This window comes from Ascaphus truei, chromosome 1, assembly GCF_040206685.1.
Source record: "Ascaphus truei isolate aAscTru1 chromosome 1, aAscTru1.hap1, whole genome shotgun sequence".
Lineage (NCBI taxonomy): Eukaryota > Metazoa > Chordata > Amphibia > Anura > Ascaphidae > Ascaphus > Ascaphus truei.
In genome coordinates, this window is record NC_134483.1 from 504321133 (window position 1) to 504340040 (window position 18908).

At 45.8% G+C, this 18908-nt stretch overlaps 1 protein-coding gene across 2 annotated transcripts in view; it reads left to right on the forward strand.

Annotated features, from left to right (window-relative positions):
• MAN2B2 (mannosidase alpha class 2B member 2) overlaps positions 1–15928 on the forward strand; it is a 61148-nt gene extending 45220 nt beyond the window's left edge. For both annotated transcript variants that reach the window (XM_075569718.1, XM_075569727.1), the window contains exon 19: positions 13069–15928. In XM_075569718.1, the coding sequence (XP_075425833.1) occupies positions 13069–13184 (116 nt within the window). In that variant the 3' untranslated portion in view covers positions 13185–15928. The remainder of the gene's footprint in view (positions 1–13068) is intronic.
• Positions 15929–18908: the final 2980 nt, after the last annotated feature.

Sequence of the window (18908 nt, forward strand, 5' to 3'; positions counted from 1 at the left end):
GGGGAGGGTGAGGGTCTTAAGCCTTTCAGTCAAGAGGAGCTTAGGGAGTTGGGGCTCAGTGAGGAGTCTTCTGGCACCGTGGAGTCGGTGGACTCTTTGACCCCTGTTATCCCTGCCCAGGAGCTAGATGCTTTCCTAGAGGATACCCTCTGCAAGCATAAAAACTTTAAGGTGAAGTTGGCCCTTGAGAAGTGGAAAGATGCCTCGGTCATTCTCCACTCTCTCGGAGTTTACATCAGGGCCAACCACAAGGCCAAAATCTCTGGGGCTATCCATATTCGGGCCCTGAAGTTTGAAAAAGTGATGCGAGACCACGTAAAGGCTTCTCAGGGTATAGTACCCTGAGCACCTGTGGGGAACCAAAAAACTCCTGATTACCAATGGCGTTAAGCATCGGTACGCTAAATGTTAACGGCTGTAAGGATGGGTTTCGCAGGTTCCAGGTACTCTCCTTCTTGCAGAAGGGGAAGTATTCTGTGAGTTTCCTGCAGGAAACCCATACCACTCCAGAGGCTGAAGCCAGCTGGCATTTGGAGTGGCGAGGCAGTGTCTTCTTCAGCCATCTCACTTCAACATCTAGTGGGGTGGTGACCCTGTTCTCTGAGTCCTTTCAACCAGAGCTGCTGCTTGCCAAAGCTGTTGTTCCAGGTCGCCTGTTGCATATCAGGGTCCGACACGAGGACTACACGTTTAATTTCCTGAACGTGTATGCTCCTGCCACCGGACCCCTGAGAAGGCAGTTCTTCGTCAGAATGTCTGAATACCTGGAGACAGTCGACGCGGACGAATACGTGGTGCTCGGGGGTGATTTTAACTGTACCCTCGAGGCTCGGAAGGACCGGAATGGTCAGGAGCCACACCCGTGTTCTGCGTCGGCCTTGCGGGAGGTCATCACCCGCTACTCCTTGGTAGACGTCTGGCGAGAACAACATCCTGAGGCATCCACTGAGTTCACCCATGTTAGGGTGTTTAGGGGTGAACGGATGTCCTGGTCCCGGATCGACAGACTGTATATTTCCAGCCACAGCCTGTCGCGAGCCCAGTCCAGTGCCATTAGGCTGGCGCCGTTTTCGGACCACAATTGTGCGTCCGTGACGCTGATGCTGCTACCTGCAGCACCTTCGGCCGCTTATTGGCATTTCAACAATTCGTTGTTGGAGGACAAGGGGTTTGCGACGTCGGTCAGAGACTTTTGGATGGCCTGGAGAGGTTGCAGGTCTGACTTTGCCACGTTAGAGCAGTGGTGGGACGTGGGCAAGGTTCATCTGCGCCTCGTATGTCAGGAGTACACCAGAGGTGCCAGCGGGCGGCGCGATGCTGAGATCGAGGCCCTCAGGGAGGAGGTGCTCGATCTCGAGAAGCGGCTGTCTGTGGCGGGAGACCAATACCTGCAGAGTATGTACATGGAGAGGAAGTGCGCTCTCCGGGAATTGGAAGGTCGGAGAGCTCGGGGGGCGTATGTGCGATCCCGCATCAACTTCCTTCGAGAGATGGATCGTGGGTCGCGCCTCTTCTACACGCTGGAGAAAAAGAGGGGAAACCGTAGACATATCACATGCCTGTTGGCAGAGGACGGTACCCCTCTGACTGACCCGGAGAGCATCCGGGACAGAACCCGGAGATTCTATGTAGATCTTTTCTCTCCGGAGTCCATCCAGCCAGATAAATGCAGGGTCTTATGGGAGGGGCTTCCCACGGTCGGTGAGGATGGAAGGGAGCGGCTTGAGTTACCTTTGACTCTGGCCGAGCTCTCTGAAGCCCTCAGTCTCATGTCCCGCGGAAAAGCGCCGGGGCTAGACGGGCTGACTGTGGAGTTCTTCCGGTTTTTCTGGGAGATGCTGGGACCTGATTTCACCGAGGTCCTAGCCGAAGCCCTGGAGATCGGTGAGATGCCACTTTCGTGTCGGCGGGCAATACTGTCTTTGCTGCCGAAGAAGGGGGATCTCCGTCAGATCTCTAATTGGCGACCGGTCTCACTGCTCAGCACGGACTATAAGATCGTAGCCAAAGCGCTTTCGCTGAGGCTCAAGTCCGTACTGGCAGAGGTGATTCACCCTGACCAGTCCTATACTGTCCCGGGCCGGAGCATTCATGACAACATTTTTCTGGTCCGGGACCTGATGCATTACGCACAGAGGACTGGTCTGTCACTCGCCTTCCTGTCCCTAGATCAGGAGAAGGCGTTTGACAGAGTGGATCACCGTTACCTTATGCAGACCCTGCGGGCGTTTGGCTTCGGCCCACAATTTGTGGGCTTTCTCCAGATCCTGTACGCTTCTGCAGAGTGTCTGGTGAAGATTAACTGGTCCCTGACGGCACCTTTTGTGTTTGGTCGGGGAGTGCGTCAAGGGTGCCCCCTGTCTGGGCAACTGTACGCGCTGGCCATTGAGCCCTTCCTCTGCCTACTGAGGAAGAGGCTTACCGGGCTGGTGCTGCGGGAGCCCGACATGCGGGTAGTCCTGTCGGCTTATGCCGATGATGTGCTCCTCGTGGCCCAGGACCTAGATGATCTAGAGCGGGCACAGGAGTGTCAAGAGGTCTACACCGCGGCCTCTTCTGCTCGGATCAACTGGTCCAAGTGCTCCGGCATCTTGGTGGGTCCCTTAAAGGTGGACTCTTTGCCCCCCACGTTTCGTAATATCTCGTGAGGGAGCGATACTCTCAAGTATCTGGGAGTCTACCTGTCTGCTGCAGAGGACCCTGCCCCAGAAAACTTCAGTGATCTTGAAGAACGGGTCATTGCTCGTTTGGGGTCATGGGTGTATCTGTCGAGAATGCTTTCCCTTAGGGGAAGAACCCTGGTGATTAATCAGCTAGTGGCCAGTCAGCTTTGGCACCGGCTGATAGCCATGGGTCCGACCCCCGAATTTATTAACAAGATCCAGAGGAAGTTGATGGATTTTCTCTGGATGGGGAAGCATTGGGTCTCTGTGGGAGTTGCGTATCTCCCTTTGGAGGAGGGTGGACAGGGAGTGGTGTGTGTCCGCTCCCAGTTACACACTTTCCGCCTCCAATACCTGCAGAGATACCTATTCGCAGATCCGTCTCCGCAGTGGTGCCAGCTGGCAACCTTTTTCTTTCGCCAGCTGCGCAATATGAGGTATGACCGGCAACTCTTTTTCATCAGGCCCGAGGGTTTAGGTAGAAACCTCTCGGAGCTGCCGGCATACTACCGGGACTTACTGAAGGCCTGGAAACTGGTCTCCGCGACCAGGAAGAAACAGGCGGTGGGGATTGATTTCCTCGCCGAGCCCCTGCTGTATAATCCGGCAGTGGGGGCTCGGATGTTGGATTCACCCTCTATTTGCCGCCGGCTAAACCTGGCGCAGGTGACCAGAGTCGGGGATCTCCTGGACTATGAGCGGCGGGATTGGGTAGGGGCAGAGGTGCTCGCGCCCCGTATGGATCTGCGTTCTGCCCGCGTCCCTCGTCGTTTGATCCAGGAGATTAAAGATGCCATACACCCCGACTCCCGCACCTTCATTGAGGGGGTATTGCAGACCGGAAAGCCTTGTCATCCTATCAACTTCGGCTCTCCGAATCTTTGCGTAGAACCAAGGTCACGGCAACCCCCTCGGGCTCTTCTCTCCCCCAACCTCAGCAAGTTGGGGGAAATGTCCCCGGCATGTTTCCGCGGCATGCCGAGGAAAGTCCTGTATTCTCTGGTGCTCCATATAGGGCATTACCTCGCCCTTGTCACCCGCCCAGACACCATCTGGAGGCGGGTATTCCCAGCGAACGAGGATGAGAGACCCCGGTGGAGGGAACTCTATTCATCTTTGGTTCCCCGTCCCGCCGGGGATTTGAGTTGGAGAGTCCTCCACGGAGCACTGAGCACAGGAGAGTATTTGGCACACTTCACGGACTCCCCCGCCACCTGTCCCTTCTGTGGCGAGCGGGAGTCCGTATATCACATTTATTCGAGTTGTGCCAGACTGCAACCCCTCTTTTCCTTCTTGAGGAGCTTGCTCCTGCTGTTCTGGTTGCACTTCTCACCTCATCTTTTTATTTTTGGGTGCCCAGTGTCCCGGGACAATAAGCCTAGGGATCTCCTGGTCAACCTGCTCCTGGCATTGGCTAAGGTAGCCATTTGTAAAACCAGGAAGCAGTGTTTGGAGGGGGGGGTCCCGACAAACATCGTGGTCATGTTCCGGGCGCTGGTGCACTCCCGTATTCGGGCAGAGTACTCGTACGCCGAGTCTACTGGGACGGTTTCAGAGTTTGCCTCCCAGTGGGCGTTAGGCGGGGTGCTTTGCTCGGTATCCACCAATCAGGGTTCTTCAGATTTAACCCTTCTGTTTTAAGTGCACTTCATCAGTGCTATTGTTGGGTTCATTTCATTTTTGTTTGACTGGTTTATCTTTGTTCTACTTGGTAACAAGTAGAATTGCTGTTCAACTGAATTGGCCGGCTTCGCCGGCCAATCAGTTTCAAACCAGATCAAAATAGATCCCCTCTTACAGAGGTAAAAGGAAGGGTTCACAGTGTAGTGTAGTGTAGGACCTGCATTCATTTGGTTATACCTTGACGTTGGTATGCAGAAAACCCAGGGCAGACAGAAACAGCAGCACACCCGGTGGACTGACAAGGAACTGTGAGAGAGGGAGATTTAGGAAACTATGGGCCTCATGCAGAGAGCATCGTTATTTCAAAACTTGCCATTTTTTGTACAATTTCGCGCAGAAAACTGCAGAAAATGGCGAGTTACGAAAAACGCGCCAATTTTTTTTCCCTATTTCTAAAACTCGCCTCGCGGCTGGCGAGAACCTCCATCGCGCCATTTTCATCCGAATGCAGAGAGGTACGAACGCCATGTAGCGGCTGTTCGCGCCAAGAAAATGGCGCGATTTTCGCATTTTTGCCGCGACAGGAAAAGATGGCAAGAAGATGGCGCTCGCCTATAGTAAAGGGGAAAAAAAAGGCGCGAATTTTTTTTTACACGTTTCTGAAGCGCGCATCTTTCCCATTTTAACTCGCCACACGCATCCATGTTAAACATAGCAGAATTCGCACTTTTCTGCATATGGAGAATAAAACTCTCCAAAAAAGCTACTTTTTATGAAATTCGCCAATTTGAAAATTCTATGCTCTCTGCATGAGGCCCTATGTCTGGGCTATTCCTGACAAAGACAGTTTGGTCTTTCTTCATATTAGAATCTCTCATTAATATCTTCCGTATAGCCTCACGCCCTTCAGTGTGATTTAATAAAGAGAAGTAACACTGCACGTTGCCCTGACAGTATCTTTCTCCCTTTTGATATCAATGAGAATCCTCAGGCTACTAGGTGTCTTTTAAATATGAGGAAATATATGAAAGATTTAAAAAAAAAAAAAAAAAAAAAATGGAACCTAATTTGGAAATCATTGTTGTACCTGGTGGGCAGGTTAGATTTGAGGGGATTTTAGGTAGAAAATAAAATAAGTTACCGTAGAGTTTTCAATACTGTAAATGAAAAAAATAAAATAAAACTGCAATAAGATACGCCCAACACCTTCCCTTTTTTTAGAGGACATGTTCAAAATCTTAAAATAGTTTTGAGGGGTTATTTTTCAGATCTCTGTTTTTGTCCTCATTCGAGATTCTATTTTATTGTGATCTCTTGATTGTATTTTAATGCAATACAGATGTAGCAACAGATGTTATTACCCCCGTTAATGTAAGTTAACGTTACATAATGTCGGTCTTCTCAACCATTGTTTTCAATAGCACTGCTGTTAAATAACGCTCCTGCTTTGCGTTACATGTGCAATAATGTCTGCTACGCCTGTATCTTCTGTCTTGGTTAGATTAAACTCAGACTTATTTTTCAATTACTATTCTTTTAAAATATTTTATTATCATGTTATAAAATACCTCGGGTGCGGGTATAATGTAGTCTCTCTTCTAAAATCCGTGCGTATAAAATCCTCTTCAATGTCCTTTCTAAGATAAATGTCTTCTATAAAATTTTCCTTACATAATACCTTTTTATCTTTAATCATCTGAAAAATGTATTCACATCTAAGAATAACTCGAAAGAGGCACAGAGGCGCCCCTGCTTCAAACTGTGACATTTTTTTCAGCCTGTGCTTTAACTCGCTGAGCCACTCCTTCCGTCCAACAATATGACATGGGACTTCAGATTTGAATTGCTTCAACAATCCCAACATTTATAAATATAAAAAGAGACAGTCAAAATGTAAATGATATAAACCTCAATGACGACTACAAATGTAGCAAGACTTGGTGTTCTCAGCACCTAGGCAAGCCACGGAAACGCAACTGCCCCGGTGTCGGAGGAATATCACTGGGTGGGGTCTGAACTGTGGGGTGCGACTGCGGCAGCGCCATCTCCGAAGGCAGCAAATCTCGCTATGTCTGTAGTGCTCTACTTTGGGAGTTTAGTGGAAATGGCCTATGCTTCCTATTCAAGGTGACGATACTAGGGCCTAGTTAACTACTGTGTTGTTTAACTACAAAAGCCTTCTGCATAGTCCCTCCATCAGAGAATGTATTTATCTGTCCTATCTATCCTATCTCTTTAAAACTTGGAAATAATCTTCTTCTGTTTAATGTCACAGCAAACATACTGTATACAACTAATGATCACAGACTGCCCATAGAATTCAGTGGCATAATATATCCCAATGACATTATTTTAGGTCTGTTGGCAGTTTTTAATTTCCCTAATTTGTGTAGCTTTTGCTGCATGTACTTCATAAGTCTAGCAGATGCTTTGTGGTCTAAACCGCAGCAAGGAAACGGCTTCGTAAAAACGAGGTACTCTGCAAGGTTTTTTTGTTTTTTACAAGATTGATTTGTAATACTGTGTCACTTTGGGGCAGAGTCCCAACTTGTGGGACACCAGCTGGAATTAGGAGAGCAATCCAAGATAGATTTGCATGTAGTCCAAATGTGCAAGGCAAATGCTGCAATTGGGTACTTATAAAAGGCCTTAGTGAACGGAGCTTGATTTGGGGAGGAGGTGCTTTTTTTTTTTTTTAAACATCCTTTGGTTTTCTATAGCAGGTTTAAACCCAGGAGAGCAAGATCCTTGCAACACTTTCCTGTTTGTGATAATTTGTTACCAATATTCCCAGCAGTTTGAGCTGCAAACTGTAACAATAGATAATGTTGAGAAAAGTACAGGGGTTAGGGAATGATCAACTAAATCATACTAATGGAAATATTAAAATGAATAATGTCTATTAATCGATAATTATCAATGCAGGTAGGTGCAGCCGTGAATGGGAGTGAATCAGAAAAAATGGGGGATACAATGTGTTTGTATCCCTGAAGAAATTCACTTATATGCACACTCCTGGGAGTAAAATATAACTTTTAATGCGTAATACTTAAAACATATATTACCGAAAAGGAAGGTATAGTGAACATTAAAAATGAATTAAATAATATAGATACATGCACCCAACAATTGCTCACAAAAATGTGTATATAGATACTCCAGTCAGTAATTATTACTGGAGTCCTAGAGACTCAAGGGGGTGCAACCAGCCAAGGTGAGTCCAAAAGAGCTCAGCACTACAACCACTCGTGTAGAAAATGCATTACCAAACGTAACACTGCCTTCAGGGAGATACTCATTAGCAACCCTGCAAGGATAATGCCAAACTCAGACTGCTACACTGTTTTTAGATAGATGTCTGCACTAGTGGATTGCTGGAATAAACACTATGTTAAAAACAGCCCCATAACGGGGACTGATGACATAATCACGCGTCCAACGCGCGTTTCCCTCCTATGGAGCTTCGTCGTAGGAGGGAAACGCGCGTTGGATGCGTGATTATGTCATCAGTCCCCGTTATGGGGCTGTTTTTAACATAGTGTTTATTCCAGCAATCCACTAGTGCAGACATCTATCTAAAAACAGTGTAGCAGTCTGAGTTTGGCATTATCCTTGCAGGGTTGCTAATGAGTATCTCCCTGAAGGCAGTGTTACGTTTGGTAATGCATTTTCTACACGAGTGGTTGTAGTGCTGAGCTCTTTTGGGCTCACCTTGGCTGGTTGCACCCCCTTGAGTCTCTAGGACTCCAGTAATAATTACGGACTGAAGTATCTATATACACATTTATGTGAGCAATTGTTGGGTGCATGTATCTATATTATTTAATTCATTTTTAATGTTCACTATACCTTCCTTTTCGGTAATATATGTTTTAAGTATTACGCATTAAAAGTTATATTTTACTCCCAGGAGTGTGCATATAAGTGAATTTCTTCAGGGATACAAACACATTGTATCCCCCATTTTTCCTAATAGATAATGTCGCCCTAATAATATAAAAATACATTGTAGCTGCTGAGTTACAGTGACTGAAGGATTAATTTAAACTGAAAGGTGGCCATTTAGTGAACCCTTAGGGAAGCAGGATCTTTGCTGGTCGATGACGGGAGAACGAATTGATCGGCAGCTTACAAAGCTGCCCCTAGGGCAGTGCACCGCCACTCCTGCTATTTTTTTTCTCTCTGAATTAGAGGCTGCTTTTCAGCCAAGTGTTGCATCTGCTCTTAGCCCATCCGATCACCGAGGGCCACCCACTAACAAGCAGGTGATGTTAGGATGGGCACTGTACCTGTGTACATGGTCATGGGCATCACAATATTAATCATTAGAGAAAAGTAAACCATTTCCATGTTTCATTTTCCATCAATTCTGAAATGAACTTTTAGTCAATATTTAGAAATAAACAGAGCATCAGTCACGCAGATTTATCAGTGGTCCGTCGGGTAATTATGGCCCATGGGGGCATAATTGTTTCAATATGACAATTTTTTAAGCAATGCACTTCAGCCAGGGGCAGATCTCCCATAGGGCTGAGCAGGCTATTGTCTAGAGCGGCAATTTTTTTGGGGGAGGCAATTTGTTTGTGTGTGTCTCACCTTTTCCGTAGCAGCCCCCCCCCTCCTGTAGTGTCATGGCGACGCAACATCACATGACGCCGTGTTGCTATGCTGCCGTGACATCGGTTGCCATGACATGGTGCCACGTGTTGCCATGACAATAAGATGTCGTACGCTGAGGAGGGCCGCACCCCAGCCTACAAGCAGCAAAAAGCTAAATCCGCCACTGACTACAGCACAATGAAAACTGCAGCCACTTTAACATTTTTACAGCAGTATTTCCTCATTCGGGTAAATGTAATAAATAGGAAGGAATGGGCTTTTAAAGGATTATGTGTATGCTATGTGAGGTAGCAAGGGGACCCTCACACAGATTCCTAAAATGCAGATGTAACGGGGGTGAAACCATTTGGCCTTGTAACACTTTCTCCACTATTTCCAACAGTGTAAGGCTGAGTCCATAGAAGGCACGTCCGTGCTGAGCCGTGCGGACGCTCCGCGCTGAGCCCCTGCATCCTCCATGAGGATGTCTTTAGAGGGGGCTCACGCGAGCGTCCGCAGGCGTGCTGAGGCGCTGGATTTTTCAGCCGACAGCCAAACTGTTTTTCAGAGCGCTGTCGGCTGAAAACATCCAATCAGCGCGGAGCAGCGTCAACGTCACGGCACCGTAACGTTGACGTCGGTGCGTCACGGGCGATTGGCCCAGCGACGTCACTGCCCCGCCTCCCTCAGTCTCCCCCCGCCTCCCGGTCACGCCCGCTGGCTCGCCTGCATGGGCATGAAATTGCGCAGATTTCAGCAGGCGAGCCTCAGTGTCAGCGCACCTCAGCCCTGCTACCCCCTCTATGGCCCCAGCCTAAGAACAAACTCCTTGGCATATACAATACATGCTGGTTTTGTTAGGAGCTTGTTAAGGATATTTCAATTGGGTGAGAAAGCTACACTGATTCCACAATGATGTGTCATGGTAAAGTTAAGATGTGATTTAACAACTTTCAAACAAGGACAGAATAAGAGAACAAATCTGAGTCAATATTTATTCACAGTAACAAGTTAAAGCTGCAGTTCAAGCTGCCGTTTAAAAAAAATTATATGTGTATCAATACAATTTGCACACTGACGAGTGATTAGCTAAATTGCAGATCGATCCATTCTCCTGTAATTGATCACTTGCTCGGGTTATTTAATTCAGTTCTTGCACAGCATTCTGGGCAATGTAGTCCAGCAATATTATGTGACTGGGCAGTTACTAGATACAATTGGTGCACTGCTAGAGAGAGGGCGGGGCTCAAGAGCCAGAGCCTATCAGAAGGGGAAGGGGCTGCCACTTTGAAAATGCTTCCTACATTAGAAACATTAAAAATGTCTTTAAAACGTTTTTCATTTTTTTTTTATGCTACAAGAATTCTCATAGTACAAAACTGATTTATTAAAAAAAAACCAGAACACTTGTACAGTAAGATATATTGATTGAACTTCTGCGTTAAGACACTTACTGTACTCCAGGTGTGCTCAACGCCAGACCTCAAGCCCCTCCAACAGGTCATGTTTTCAGGATATTCCAGCTTCAGCACAGGTGGCCCAATCAGGAATTGATCATGTAAAAGACTTTTACAGTATGTGGTAAGTGCGCTCAAGCGCCGGATCCATATGGCACATATGATTACAATAATCAGAATTGATCCAAGACACAGGTATAGGGGTTTGAATAATCTTGAAGCAACTTCCAAGTGGTATGGAATCCTTATTAAAGGGGCCAATATTCCCTGAAGGAACAGAGTAAGGGGATTAAAACCCACTTCTCAGATCCTCATTGGGATAGTCCCTGGATCTCTATTAAACGACAAGAATTATATAGTATTATATGAAGATTCAGTCACATCTCTGGAGTGTCCTCATCCTGTGTTCTTTGTAAAGCGTGCTGCTACTGATAGAGAGTGAAGATAAGCATCCAAGAAAATATAGCGCACAGCCAGGAGAGTGGGTCAGAAATAGGTATGAAAATAAATCTTTACTGGTCCATTAAAAACGGAGGTGAAAAAACCTCCTACGTTTCATGCGTATTGCACTTTATCAAGTTGATAAAGTGCAATACACACAAAACATGTAGGAGGTTTTTTCACCTCCGTTTTTAATGGACCAATAAAGATTTATTTTCGTACCTATTTTTGACCCACTCTCCTGGCTGTGCGCTATATTTTTTTGGATGCTTATCTCCAATCAGGAATTGAGCCACCTGTGCTGAAGCTGGGATATCCTGAAAACCTGACCTGTTGGGGCGGAAGGGGGACTTGAGGACTAGAGTTGAGAACCCCTGCTGTATTCTACCGTAAAGTATTCTGTGGCTGGATGCTTACAGTAAGTATCCATCGTCTATACTGTATGTTGCAATTTCCCATGTGACCTCATTCCAACCAGAACCAACATCCTCTACGTGTTTTGTGTCTGCACGGGTTACAAATTCAAGCTTAAAATCAAAACAAATACTCGATTTATACTGTTTTCTTGGGGGTTTCGCAGGGGCTTTCACATAACTAATTAAGGGCCTCATGCAGAGAGCAGCGCTATTTTAAATCTCGCCATTTTTTGGAGAAATTCACGCAGAAAACAGCAGAAAATGGCGAGTTACGAAAAACGCGCCAATTTTTTTTTTCTATTTCTAAAACTCGCTTCGCGGCTGGCGAGAACCTCCATCTTGCCAGTTTTAAAATTATCCTAATGCAGAGAGGCGCGAACGGCATCTAGCGGCTGTTCGCGCCAATAAAATGGCGCGATTTTTTACTATTTGCCTCGCCAGGAAAAGTTGGCAAGAAGCTGCCGCTCGCGGCCATAGGAAAGGAAAAAAAAAAAGCCCGATTTTTTTTTTAACACATTTCTGCAGCGCGCATCTCTCCAATTTAAACTCGCCACACGCATTCATGCTATACATTGCAGAATTCGCACTTTTCTGCATATGGAGAATAAAACTCTCCAAAAAAGCTACTTTTTATTAAACTCGCCAATTTTTAAATTCGCTGCTCTCTGCATGAGGCCCTAAGGATATTATGTAGCAATCCCAAAGTTCTAGTAATCAAGAATTATTTCTATAGCATTTATTTTAAATAAAATCTCAGTTGTTACCGCTTTAAGACTACACACAAACAATTTTACACACACACATATATATATATATATATATATATATATATATATATATATATATATATATATTTTGTAACCCCTTGAGTGTCCCATGATGTAGCACTCCAGGGGCACATGGCTTTTAATCTAGTTTTTCTATGGGAGATCGCATTCTGCAGGCATGATAACTCCCTCCTCTTCCGTTGATGTCCTCTGTGACGCCACGGTCACGTGATCGCTAAGTGCCGGAAGTGCTGTGGCACTCTGCTGCTGCGGCTCCTCTGGCACACAAAGGATTAAATATTTTGTTTAAGTTAATGTGTCAATATGGTGGGTTGAAGCATTAGATGGGGTTTGATGTCCAGTTTACTTTCGTGTGATGCTAGATTTTCTTTTAGCCGAGCCGGTCTATCTTCCTCAGGAAATTATCCTGCCCCTCTTCTTTCCTGACATATGCTTCTCTGATAGCCAGACAGCCACTCTATACAGTATGTCTCTGATAGTAACACATTGGGAGACAAAGACAAAGGTCACTACACTTTGCACATGTTACTCAACCTCTCTGCAGTCTTTGATGCTGTGGACCACCCTTTGATGCTGTGGACCACTCTTTGATGCTGTGGACCACCCTTTTATGCTGTGGACCACCCTTTTATGCTGTGGACCACCCTTTTATGCTGTGGACCATCCTTTTCTCCTTCACATTCTCCATACTCTTGGTATCTGTAACAAAGCTCAATCCTGGATCTCCTCTTAACCTCTCCCATTGTATTTTCAGTATCTCTTTTGTTAAGACCTCCTCCTCTATCGATCTCTCTCTTTGTGTGGGTACCTGAAGGCTCTGTCCTGGGACCTCTTCTCTTTTCCTCTGGTTAATTTGTTCACAAAAGAGTTTCTTGTTTTGTGAGCTATGTGGCAATGCTTTAAAAGAGGTCAAAGCACCATATCAAAGACGTTGCTGTATCTTTGGTTACTTGACATTTAGTGTAACTATCGTGTACAATACAAAACCACAGTTTTAAATGCTAATCATACAGTACATGAATTGCCTGGTAACTTACACAATGCTGCTGTTGCTGACAGGAAATGTTTTCTCATTTTACAGACCAAGCAAAGCATACCAAGAGGTCAGAAGACTTTACTGTGACAGTTTACCCAAAGGAAATAAAAACCTTTTTTGTATATTTTCAAGAACCACCAACAAATCTTTCACAAAAATGAAAGGTAGATGATCTAATCTACATTTTGTTCACATCTTGAAAAGAAAAATAGTTTCCTGCTCATTTTGCAGACATTGACACATACAGGACTTGTACAATATGCTGAAAGTCCATTGCTGCAGCCTTACTCCCCGTTCTAAGAGAGATGAGCGGCCTTTTGACTGACCTGTCATGGTGATCATGTGACCTCACTGCTGCAGTACCGTATATACCACTCATCTTCAACTCCATGAACATAGATTTAAGAGATTGCCGGTTAAGAGATATTTGACAACAAAATGAATGTACTACAATATATCCCTTTATTGCTGCAAGTTTGAGATTTTTTTTTTGTTAATATACAATCCTTGCTCTTTTGCAGAGATTTTACAGTTTCGGTATAAGCATATTGTTACGGTATGTTTTGAGGCATAAAAGTTTATTCAGCATTATTTTGTAAGGTGGGGGGGGGGGCTAATGTGGCAGAACCCCAAGTATTCTGTCATTTACATTTAAATTACAATAAATAATTCAGATATAAATCGGGAGATATGGCAGAAAGGACATTTATTCCTTAGGGAGTATTCCAGCCCAATTCCTAACCATTCCACATAGAGGGGAAAGTGGGATTGTATGATCTGTATTAGTAAGGTCTCCGTGATATGGAATAGAATTAGGTTTCTGAAGAGTCCAGGGGTAAGACACTGTGAAGCCCAACTGGTCAGCTGAATATGTTCAATAATCCCTTCGCTGCAGAGGCAGTTTACACATAGTGGAACCCCAAAGTTGTGGGAATAAAAGTGTGCTAGTGGGATCTTGTAAAATAGAAGTGTTTGAAGACTCCTCGGGAACCAATATACTGTACACACACAAATATAAATGTACATTTTATTGTTGGGGTCTGTGCCCTCTATAAATCATAGTTATATGAACAAATATAAATTATAAATGATAAAAGCAAAGAGCACACACAACCTCCACATTAAAAAAAGTGGGGGTTCTTAATATTTGGGGTTACGCCCATAAATCCAAACATCAGGATGACAATATAGTATCCTCCTCCATCAGGCCATAGCTACCTTAGTGCAATGAGAAGGGGGACAGGGACATCAGAAGTATGGATTTACCAAGTTAAACCCTAAAACTAAACTGGGTAATGACCCTCTATTTTTGGGGTTACCTTAGCAAAGTACAGGTAAACATGAATAATTGACCATCATTTAAAAAATATCAGTCAGTCTGTCTTATACCTACTGATCATCACCTGCTGCAGGGGGAAGGAGGATCAGGTATCATCGGTGGTTAGAGGAGGAAGCAGGGACCCCAGCCTGCGCTACCTGTTAGTTGTTAAGCCTTTCACCCCCAGGGCTTACTGTAGTTCTGGTTCAGGTAGAAAAAAAAAACTGGGGATTGCTGCTTTAAATGTTCAGAATTTTGGCGAAGTCTTGACATCAGGAATGGGGAAAGTATTTTGACTGGGAATCTGGGCTGTGAGGTTTACAATCGAGGGGATTTTTAGGTAAAAAGAAACTAGAAATGTACGCTCCATGTAACTTGGTGCACTTGTACCTGTTGTGTATTGTTTATTATGTATCAATACACTGCCTATCTTCTGCTCTTCTTTTGCATTGAATCTAACTGTTGTACTAGCGTGCACTTTGTGGCGATCCCAATGCAATGTATGGTACTTTGCTACGAACACAGAGAACTTGCGGTTTCTGGAAAATTAGACCGTCTCTGGCTTTTGTTTCTCTCAGTACAGAAGCAAAATGCTACATTACACCTTTACATAGCCATGGCAGAAGAACCACTTATTTTCCCAACGAGCTGTAAAGTTTCAGGTCCTAATCCAGGCCTGCCAATTTTCCATATATTTATAGAAACAAACCTCCAGACTTGAGATGTGCAACATTTTCACCCAAGTTTGAGATTCATGGGAAATACCCTTTTTTTGTGAAAATGTTGCACACAATTTTTTTTTTTCATTTGCAATCATTTTGTTCCTCTCTCACTTCTAATCTCTTAATTTACTCTTTCCCCCTCTCCTTTTCACCCCTGCTCCCCAATATCTCCTCTCTCGCACTTTTCTCACTTTCCCCCTTCTCTTCCCTCTTTCCTTCCCATATCTTTGTTTTTGTGCCCTCCCCCCCCCTCTCTCTCTCTCTCTCCCCCCCCCCCTCTCTCTCTCCCCCCCCCTCTCTCTCTCTCTCTCTCTCTCTCTCTCTCTCCCCCCTCGTCCCTCTCTCTCTCTCTCCCCCCTCGTCCATGTACTGCCTTTTATAGGAAGTATACATATCATTTGTAATTTCACGTATTTCACCAACTTTAAACTGGCAAAGATTATTAGTGATAAAATGGGCAACATTAGTCACTTATCCATGTGAATGAACAGGGCTATGAAATGTAAAACTTACAAGACTACAGCCAGAAGACAGCTCCTTATTCCTCTGTTACTGTACCATTCAATTTATTGATAAGCCGGCACTTGTAATATGTCAGTTATTTTGACATATTAAAAGTGCTTTATGTATCCTTGCAATTTTTCACAGTCCGATTATTATTTGAGTTTCATATGCTTTTTTTAAAAACTAACCCGGGTATATTTAAAGTACATTTAAAGTACATGTGGCACTAACCATACAGGATGAAAGCGAAGTACAGAAATCACAGAACAAGCTGCAGGTACACGCATTGCTATGTCAAATATACTTGTTGTTAATATCAAATATGAATAACCACAACTGCATTAAATAAGATAACTGGAAACCTTGTGATATTACCACTTTCTCAACTGAAATCCTTCCCTGGCACAGTTATAGCTCATCAGTCTTTCTGATTTTAAAGGTGCAAACACCTAAAAAAAAAAATTAATCCAATATCAAATCATTTACTTTGGCTAAATCATTTTCTTCGTTCACTGCAGGGTCCCACTTCAACAATGAACCTTCAACATAGGAAGTTGTGCCCCTCCCCAGGGATGACCATTAAATATGGCCACATAGCATACTGTATGTTATTTCTACAATGCTGTATAGTGCATTTACTCTTGCAGTGATTAAAAGGAGTCCATCCATTTCGGTGCCCACTCTTCCCCCCCCCCCCCCCCCTCAGGTGAATGTACATCAAATCGTCTGCCAAGCTAAACCTGCCATAAACCCCAAAAGGTCCGTTTATATTGTTAGCGCAGAATGAAGTTGCTATGTATTGACAAAATGTTTTTTACGCAGCATGGATGTTGTATTATAACAAAGTGTATTAATTTCACAGAATAGCTATTATAAATAAAATTGCACTCAATTTATATTTACTAACACTTGTTATCAATAAAAAAAAATAAACACGAGAGGCGCATGCGCGAGGCTGGAGTGGATGGCGGCATAGCATCTGAGCTCCGTCCCCCACCTCCACTAACAACTTCAGATAAACAGTAACAGACAACCAAAAAACTCCCAAAATACAGTATTAGCACGGCAGAAAACCCCGTGATGGCCCCGATCAACCCCAGGAAAAAGAAAGAGGGCGATATGAGAAAATTCCTGGGCCGTTCCACTCCACGGAGCGCCGGTACAGCAATGGCGCCAGAATCAGCCGCAGGCTCCGATTCGGACCGGGAAGAGGACCCCCCAGTTGAGCCCACACAGATGCCAGTTCGTATCTGCGATTTCGACCGTCTATATCAGGATATGAAGAACATGATATATGTAGGGCTACAGGACTTAAAACAAGAAGTACAGGGCTTAGGGGAGCGCACGGGGGCCCTCAAGGACAAAATGGCGACCGCAAGTAAACAAATTAAAAAGGCAGACAAAAAAGCCACATACATGCAAACCCAGATAGCGGAGATAATGGAGAGGCAAGAAGATGCGGAGAACCGGGTTCGCCGCAACAATATTAGAATTCGCGGCATCCCAGAGACAATAACTGATGTGGAGGCGTTCACTGCCAGGTGGCTGGAGACACTCTTGCCTGAGTTATCCGAAGCAGAAAGAGCCATGGATCGCTGCCACAGAGCCCTCAGAAGCCGTCCTGCAGCATGGAGCAGCCGCGCGATATCATCGCCAGGCTGCACTATTTTAAGACCAGGGATGCCGTCTTTAAGTGCACCAGAGCGGAGGGTACTTGCCGGTTCGAGGGGGCCACGATGCAGCTATACCAGGACCTGTCCCCGCTTACGTTGGCAAGGAGAAGGGCACTGCAGCCCGTCACTAGACTGTTGAGAGACCGGGCAGTACGTTATCGCTGTACCTTCCCGTTTGGCCTAATGGTTATTAAAAACGGGAGGGCCATATCAATGAAAGAGATAGAAGAGAAGGAGGACTTCCTCAATAAATTGGGTCTGAAAGAAGGCCCTTCAAAAAGAAAGTTTGGGTTGCGGTTTACCCGATGGGTTAATAAAAAGAGAGCTTGCCACCTCGTGAATCCCTTCCGAGTTCGGTTAACCACTGCTGTTGCCAAAGTGTGTGCTGGACTGCTAAACCTGATGTGAGCCCCGTGTCTACAGAGTCCGGTGACACGAGCTACTGAAAAAACACTCCTGAAATTCCAAAAACCTGAAAGCCTTAAAACCTTACCTGGGGATGAAAATGGCCGGCTGCAGTGAAACGCACGCCATCCAGCATGGCGCCGCAGAAGCAGCCTCGCCACAGGGCTTCGTTGCGGAAGTGGAGCGCTCTTCAGCGCGGGAACAGGAGAGGAGGCGTCCTCTCCCGCGGGCTGGTGGAGGGCAAATGGTGCCCACCGGAAGGACGTCATCGGAAGTGAAGCAGACGCCATCTTGGAGGGGACAGACGAGTGAAACCGGAAGTCGCCATCAGCCGGCGTCAGGAGATGCGCAAGTCTCGTGGGAAGCATCTATTGTTACGGCGGAGCCAGCCACCCACTCACACTGCGGAGGCGCATTACAGGCAGAGCGGCAAACCGGGGCCCCGGACGTGGCCCATCCAGGGACAGAAGCAGACTGCCAGCAGAAGCAACGGAGAGGGAGTTTAGCTAGTTACACATAGGATAGTCGGGGATATTAGCTAAAGAGACGTAGCAGAGCGCACACCACACCAGAGAGAAGCAGACAGAGCAATAACACGCATACCGCTCATATAGTTTAAGGGGACACAATAATGTAATCAGGGACGGTTTGTTGAGGGCCAAGGTAGGGCCGAACCCCAGGGCAGCACCACACATAGCATAGTGGAGTCACGCAGGAAGAGACACGAGCTGCAGGAGAACAGTGGCAAGCAGTTACAAGTTACATGTTATATCTCACAGGTTACTTTTCAAGTAAAGATTTAAAGTTATAGCTTAGATAATTACAAGGTTGTCGTTACAACATTAGACAGCACGGACAGGGGAGGGGGGAGGGATGTTGCCCCTCACGAAAGCCTTGAACATGAGTCTCCACATGGGCGCAGGGGAGAAGCCCCGCGAGCGGCCCATGAAAGTCCCCCTTAGGCCAGCCATTCGGGACGGGAGAGGGGGATGGAGGGCCATCTCGGACTCCGTCCAGGCTGCACGCCTAAGTGAGGCAAAGAAGGAGATTGGGGGAGCTAGTTCTCGCCCATTCACCGGACAGTTATTAAAAGTTCTAATGTGTGTCATGTGGTGTATTTTTGTGTCCCCCCAATGTGTCCTCCTCTGTATCCCCATCCCGCAGTTCCAGGTCTCTGAAGGGAGGAGTCGGATCCGGAGGCTTCCGTCTTTGGGTAAGGAATACCCTTGCACGCAGAGGGATCAGAGAGAAAGCCAACATAGA